The sequence below is a fragment of the Rhinolophus sinicus genome, chromosome 2, assembly GCF_057876585.1.
Source record: "Rhinolophus sinicus isolate RSI-liver-muscle chromosome 2, RSI-T2T, whole genome shotgun sequence".
Taxonomy (NCBI): Eukaryota; Metazoa; Chordata; class Mammalia; order Chiroptera; family Rhinolophidae; genus Rhinolophus; species Rhinolophus sinicus.
Genome location: NC_142502.1, coordinates 70,506,697 through 70,514,457, shown reverse-complemented (window position 1 = coordinate 70,514,457; position 7,761 = coordinate 70,506,697). Strand labels below are relative to the sequence as shown.

General features: G+C 38.2%; 1 protein-coding gene across 1 annotated transcript; it reads left to right on the top strand.

Annotated features, from left to right (window-relative positions):
* Positions 1-900: 900 nt before the first annotated feature.
* LOC148758796 (keratin, type II cytoskeletal 8-like) lies at positions 901-2,662 on the top strand. Its single transcript, XM_088795598.1, has one exon. The coding sequence runs from the start codon at positions 974-976 to the stop codon at positions 2,456-2,458; it is 1,485 nt and encodes a 494-aa protein (XP_088651724.1). The 5' UTR covers positions 901-973; the 3' UTR covers positions 2,459-2,662.
* Positions 2,663-7,761: the final 5,099 nt, after the last annotated feature.

Below are 7,761 nucleotides of genomic sequence, written 5' to 3'. Positions count from 1 at the left end.
AGAACCAAAGAGAAGAAGCCAATAAATATACCAAACACAGATGTTTGCATTTAAAGCTTCTTGACAGTCGAATCATATGCACACAAAATATGGTCAACCAGATTTTATTATTTAAAAAAAAAGATACCTTTGACATCAAATTTAATATGAATAAATCAAGTAATGTAACTGCCCGATAAAAGTGCATACTCAAAATATGATGATAGAAACATATGGTTACATCATAGAAAGTGACTCTCAGTAGGCTCTGCTGGTCAGAGCAGATGTAGAAAAATTAAAGCTATACATTGACAAACTCTGGTGTGTTTTAGGGGCATGTGACCTACATGGTAAAAGATCTGGAACTGTATCATTAAAGTAATGGTTGAGAAAGTTAGTGAGAAGAAGAGAAATCCATGGGAAAACATGCTAATTGTCTTTAAATATGTGAAGGGCTATCATGTAGATGAGGGAGATAATCCAAGAGCAGTTGAACTCATAATGACTTGGTAGGAAGACACTATTAAGTTCAGTATTAGGAAAGGTTCCTAACAGTTATAGAATCTCAAAATTAGGACATACTTCCCGTGAGAAGTGACCACCCCAGTACAGAAGAGTTAATGAAGACCCAGGGGAGCATTAGCCAAGAGAGGTAAAAAGAAGAGATTTCTAAAGGTCTGGGAGATTGAGTCAGATGACTTCTGAAGGCCGTTCCTGACAGCTCTGGCCTATTTCTCTTTGATAGTATGTTTCAGGCAGAAAAGTATTCCAAAGTGCATGGTTGTTTCTACAAGTACAGCTCATTAAAAATAAAAAAGAAAAGAAAACATAAAGTAATAATGGTATATAAATATGTCAAGAGAGAAGAAATAATTCTTAAAAGAAAATTTATATAATATATTATAAAATAAAAGATAGAAGCAACTTTTTGGCTCCTTCTCGAGTCTGTCTGGTTCCGTCTCCTCGTCGCCTCGCTTCCACTCCAGCCTCCACCATGTCCACAATGTCCACAAGGGTGACCCAGAAGACCTACAAGGGGACCATCTCTGCCCCCCGGGCCTTCAGCAGCCGCTCGTACTCGAGTACACCCAGCTCCCGCATGAGCTCCTCGTCCTTTTTCCGGGCGGGCAGCGGCTACCGGTCTGGTCTGGGCATCATGAATCTGGCCGGAGGTTACGGCGGGGCTGGGAATATGGGGACCATCACAGCTGTCCAAGTGAACCAGAGCCTGTTGAACCCCCTGAAGTTGGAGGTGGACCCCAACATCCAGGCGGTGCGCAACCAGGAGAAGGAGCAGATCAAGACCCTCAACAACAAGTTTGCCTCCTTCATCGACAAGGTGCGGAGCTTGGAGCAGCAGAACAAGATTCTGGAGACCAAATGGAGCCTCCTGCAGCAGCAGAAGACGACCCGCAGCAACATGGACAACATGTTTGAGAGCTACATCAACAACCTTCGGCGGCAGCTGGACACATTGGGCCAGGAGAAACTGAGGCTGGAGTCGGAGTTTGGCAACATGCAGGGGCTGGTGGAAGACTTGAAGAATAAGTACGAGGATGAGATCAACAAGCGCACAGAGATGGAGAATGAATTTGTCCTCATCAAGAAGGATGTGGATGAAGCTTACATGAACAAGGTAGAGCTGGAGTCCCGCCTGGAAGGGCTGACGGATGAGATCAACTTCTACAGGCAGCTGTACGCAGAGGAGATCCGTGAGCTGCAGGCCCAGATCTCCGACACGTCCGTGGTCCTGTCCATGGACAACAACCGCTCCCTGGACCTGGACGGCATCATCGCTGAGGTCAAGGCCCAGTACGAGGAGATCGCCAACCGCAGCCGGGCCGAGGCTGAGACCATGTACCAGATCAAGTACGAAGAACTGCAGACGTTGGCTGGGAAGCACGGGGATGACCTGCGTCGCACGAAGACGGAGATTTCTGAGATGAACCGGAACATCAGCCGAATCCAGGCTGAGATCGAGGCCCTCAAAGGCCAGAGGGCTTCCCTGGAGGCTGCCATCACTGATGCTGAGCAGCGTGGGGAGCTGGCCCTCAAGGATGCTCAGGCCAAGGTCTCCGAGTTGGAGGCCGCTCTGAGAGCCGCCAAGCAGGACATGGCCCGGCAGCTGCGTGAGTACCAGGAGCTCATGAACGTCAAGCTGGCCCTGGACGTGGAGATCGCCACCTACAGGAAGCTGCTGGAGGGCGAGGAGAGCCGGCTGGAGTCTGGGATGCAAAACATGAGTATCCATACCAAGATCAGCAGTGGCTTCTCAGGTGCGCTGAGCCCAGCCTATGGAAACGTCACAAGCCCTGGCTTCAACTATGGCGTAAACTTCCAGCCCAACTTCAGCTCTGGCAGGGACTCTGGCTACTCCAGCCGCTCCAGCACCAGCTCCTCCAGGACCGTGGTTGTGAAGAAGATCGAGACTCGAGACGGCAAGCTGGTGTCTGAGTCCTCTGATGTCCTGCCCAAGTAAAAGGCTAGGCTACCGGGGTCCTTCCTGGCCTCCGACCCTGTGGGAAAGGAGCTGAGCAAGGGGACTTTGGGCACGGGAGACACCCCAGTCCTCAGCCCACCCTTGGGGGAAGAGTCTACTGCTTGGGGGACCGCCTCTGCCCCACACCCCCAACTGAAAACCAAGTCAAGTGTTTTTTCCAAAATAAAATCTCAGCTGGCTGTATGCCAACCCTAAAAAAAAAAAAAATAAAATAAAATAAAATAAAATAAAAGATAACTCCATCTTTTATATCACATATGCTCTGTAGCCAAAAAGGACTTGGCTTCGTTTTAAAAACTAGGTGTTTTGATGAAAAGTAATTATAATTGTAATTATGAATAGCAATACAGCCTGATATGTTTAAACTACAACAACAACAAAAATGTGAGTCTGGAACATTCAGGACTCAATACCTGGCACCATACATGGCAACTATAAATGCTATATTAACACTGGTAAAATGAATGACATGAAATCTCATACTCAAGAATTGTGTGACAAAGTAGCATAGAGTTCCAGTTTTTACTCCATTGTGTCTGATGTCCACACATGGCTTTTGGAACAACCAAGATAAAAGACCAGAGGCTCTGAGTGAACACTACTATTTATGCTTTCATAATAAAGAAATGTTAAATCACATCTTTCAAAATGCACAATGTGAAGAGAGATAATTGTGAAGGTAAGCAGCTTTAGAAGTTGTCTCTTAATATTTTTAAGAGGGAAACACTCATAAAAAAGACTAGGTGTCATTTAACCTCAAGAAAATAGTGATTCTTGACATTTTATTACTGAGAGACTCTGAAATTTGGGTAACTATTCTTGCTAAAGGAATTATCAGGCTCTAGAGATAAATCCTCTAGGTTCTCTAATATTTGTGGAAATATTAGAGTATTTCCACAAATACTAGTATTTCCACAAATACTAGTATTTCCACAAAATCTAGTATTAGGGGAAATATGCGAGTAAACCAATATTTTCCTATTCAATCTTTGAAGGACAAGAAAGAAATATGCCTAATGGAGTTCTTTTTGAGATATAAGCAGAAGATTTAAGAAACACATGAGAAAACACTATGCGCTCATGCAACTGTTTTAAAAGAAAGGATTTTCTGAGAAGCACGTGACTGCAGAATTTCTTCCATCCACTTTCATCAGAAAATTGCTTCATACACTGCTGACAAATAGATTAGATAGAGATGGAGGGAGACAAAAAGAAATGCCTTATTGCTTTGATAAAACTCTCTAAAATAACTGAACTCAGAGACAAGACATTTTAAAACTCAAGACAATCTTGCTTGAGGAGAAAAACCTAGTTTGAAGAAGAAGAAATGTGGTATTGTTTATCTAGTACCAACCACCTCAGCGATTTTGGGAAAAAACACTTAATATCCCCATGTCCAGGCCTTCTCAGCTACAAGTAATCATAAGTATTGCTGCCAATGAATTTGTCCTTGCTGTACTGGATGCTTTACCAGCTTCCTTTTCTATAGTGGTGACTCTGGGCACATTCCTTAACTTCAACCTTCAATTTTTTCACTGAAGTAAGGTTAATGACAATTGTGTAGTTGTGAAGATTAAATGGAATAAAGTTCTTAGCACTAAGTATAGTACCTGGCATATAATAAGCATTTTATAAATGTTTGCTTATTATTATTAACTCTTGAATCAAACTCTAAAGGTAGGTATTACTTAAGGTTGGGGATCACAGTAAAGTAATGAAACTAGGTTAGAAGCCATAGTCATCAAACACTTACATAAGTTTTGTAAACTGGCTGACATGATTTGTTTTGCACACTTTACAGTATTTTGCCCACAGAATGTTTTCATTTTCAGATTTTGAATTATTTATCAATATATAAAAATACATTTCACAAATCAATTTCAATTTCTAGCTTTTGTTAAAAATGTGAAATATCTGGTAATATTAGGCCTAGTAACCCATATGGCAATCATCAGGGTAAAGTTGGAGCTGTTCCTTTTAGCAAAGGTTCTCAAGTTTGCCATGGTTTGCAGTTTTACTATTATCTCCACAACAATGAGAACAAAATAAATGTAATTGGTCATGGTGCTTGTAAAGTTGTTGACCAATATTATTTTTCTTAAAATTTTTTCCATAAGGTTTGCAAATCTGTTGGTATCCTCCTTTTGACTAAAGTACAAGACTACCTCCTTTTGTCTGAACTACCAATGTCAGTGAAATAAAAGTTGTTTGCAAGTGTGTGCCATTTGTTGGGATGCCATATTCTATTGCCCCTCTCTCAACATATAGCCTCTATAAATGTAAAATAATAAAGAAAGCATACATGCATGCATATTTATATATATTAACATACATATATACATACATACAAACATACATATTTAAACCAATGGGATATTGTGCTTAACAAATCCTAAAATAGCAAATGCTAATGAGTTCAAAATATCATGCTATCCAAAAGTGCTCAACTTAGATAAATATTCTAAGTAAATTGTTTTTGTTTGTTTATTTTTTTGTATGTATGTATTGAGATATAATAGACATATACCATTGTATAAGTTTAAGGTATACAACTTGTAAATTTGATAAACCCATATATTGCAATAGTATTACCACTATAGCATTAGCTAATACTTCCATCATGTCATATAATTATTATTTCTTTTTTGTGGTAAGAACACTTAAAACCAGTCCCTTAGCAACTTTCAAGTACATAATACAGTATTGTTAACTATGATCAAAGTGCTGTGCATTTGATTCCCAAACATACATACCTTTTGACTGCAAATTTGTACTCTTGACCAACATCTCCCCAATTCCCCCAACCCTTAGCCCATGGTAACCACCATTCTACTCTCTGTTTCTATGAGTTCAGCTTTTGTAGAGACCACATATAAGTAATATCACACAATATTTGCCTTTCTCTGTCTGATATATTTCACTCAGCATAATGCCCTCATGGTCCATCCATGTTTTCACAAATGGCAGGATTTCCTTCTTTCTTATGGATGAATAAATTCCATTGAGTATATGTGTATATATCTACACACACACACACACACACACATGCGCACACACAATCCTCTTTATCCATTCATCTGTTGACAAACACTTCACTTGTTCCCATATTTTGGCTATTGTGAATAATGCTAAAATAAAGATCGGAATGCAGATATCTTTTTGATGTCCTGTTATCTCCTTTGGATATATACTCAGAAGACAGAATGCTGGAACATATGGTAGTTCTGTTTTTAAGTTTTTGAGGAAGCTCTATACTGTTTTCCAAAGTGGCTGAACCAATTTACATTCTCACCAACAGTGTAGAAAGGTTCCCTTTTCTTCATATCCTCACCAATATTTGTTATAGCTTGTCTTTTTGGTGGTAGCCATTCTAACAGGTGTGAGGTAGTAACTCACTGGTTTGCATTTCCCTGATGGTTAGAGATGTTGAGCACCTTTTATGTATCTGTCGGCCATCTGGGTGTCTTCTCGAGAAAAATATCTACTCAGTTCCTCTGTCCATTTTTTTACTTGGATTGTTTGGGAGGTTTTGTTAGTGGATTACATAATATGAGTTTATAATATTAATATATGATATTAACACCTTATCATATATAAGGTTTGCAAATATTTTCCCCCATTCTATTTGATTTGTTTTTTACATTTTTGATTCTTTTGCTATGCAGAAGCTTTCTAGTTTTATGTTGTCCCACTTATTTATTTTTGCCTTTGTTTCATGTGCTTTTGGTGTCATATACAAAATAATATTGTCAAGAACCATGTCAAGAAGCATTTCCTTATGTATTTTTCTATGGGTTTTATAGTTTTATAATTTCAGGTCTAATGTATAAGTCTGTAATCTGTTTTGAGTTGATTTTTGTGAGTGGTGAAAGATAAGGATCCAAATTCACTTTTCTGCATATGGTTATCTGGTTTTTCCAACACCTTTATTGAAGAGACTATCCTTTCCCTATTGAATATTCTTGGCTCCCTTGTCAAATATTAGTTGATTGTAGATGCAAGGGCTTATTTCTGAGCTCTCAGTTCCTGTCTGTTGATCTATACATCTATTTTTACACCAGTACCATACTATTATCATTACTGTAGCTTGTGGTATAATTTGAAATCAGGATGTATAATGCCTATAACTTTGTTGTTTCTCAAGATTGCTTTGGCTATTTAAGGTCTTTTTGGGATTCCATGCAAATTTTAGGATTGTTTTTCTATTTCTGTGAAAAATGCCATTGGAGTTTTGACATGGATTATATTGAATCTATAGATGGCTTTAGATAATATGAATATTTGAACAATATTAATTCTTCCAATCTATTAACACATCATATATTTCCATTTATTTGTGTCTTATTCAGTTCCTTTCATCAAAGCCTGGTAGTTTTCAGTGTACATACTTTTCACTTCCTTGGTTAAAATTATTTCTAGGTATTACATTGATTTTGATGCTATTGTGCAGGGGATTATTTTCTTTATTCTTTTTCAGAGTTTTGTTGTTACTGTACAGAAGCACAACTGATTGCTGTTAATTTTATATCCTGCAGCCTTACTGAATTCATTGATTAGTTCCAACATTTTTTTTTTTTTTTGGTAGTTTTTAGGATTTCTACGTATAAGATTGTATCATCAACAAAAACATAATTTTACTTTCACCTTGCTGATTTGGATGAATTTTATTTCTTTTTCTTGCCTGATTACTCTAGGACTCCCAGGACTATGTTGAATAATAGTGGTGAGAGTAAGTAACCTTGTTTTGTTCCTGATCTTAGAGAAAAATCTTTCAAACTTTCATCAAGTATGGCATTAGCTATAAATTTGTTATATATGGCCTTTTTAATGTTGAGGTGTGTTCCTTCTGTAGCCACTTTGTTGAGTTTTTATTATTAAAGGATGCTGTATTGTCAAATGCTCTTTCTTTAGTCATTAAGATGATCATATGATTTTCATTTCTAGTTTCTATTAATGTGGTATATCACATTTATTGAATTGCATATGTTGAATCATTCTTGCATTTCAGGAATAAATCCAACTTAATCATGGCGTATAATCCTTTTAAAGTACTGTTGAATTCTGTTTGATAATATTTTGTTGATAATTTCTGCATCTATAATCATCAGGGATATTGGCCTGTAGTTTTCTTTGTTTATGATTACTGGTTCAATCTGCTTATGAGTAATTGGTCTGTTCAGATTTTTAGTTCTTCAGGATTCGGTCTTGATAAGTTGTGTTCTAGGAATATATCCATTTCTTCTAGATTACCAAATTTTTTGGTCTGCAATTGTTCATAGTAG

What these genes read in the sequence shown, in the direction of transcription:
- LOC148758796 (XM_088795598.1), top strand. Translation starts at nt 974, where the DNA reads ATGTCCACAATGTCCACAAGGGTGACCCAGAAGACCTACAAGGGGACC.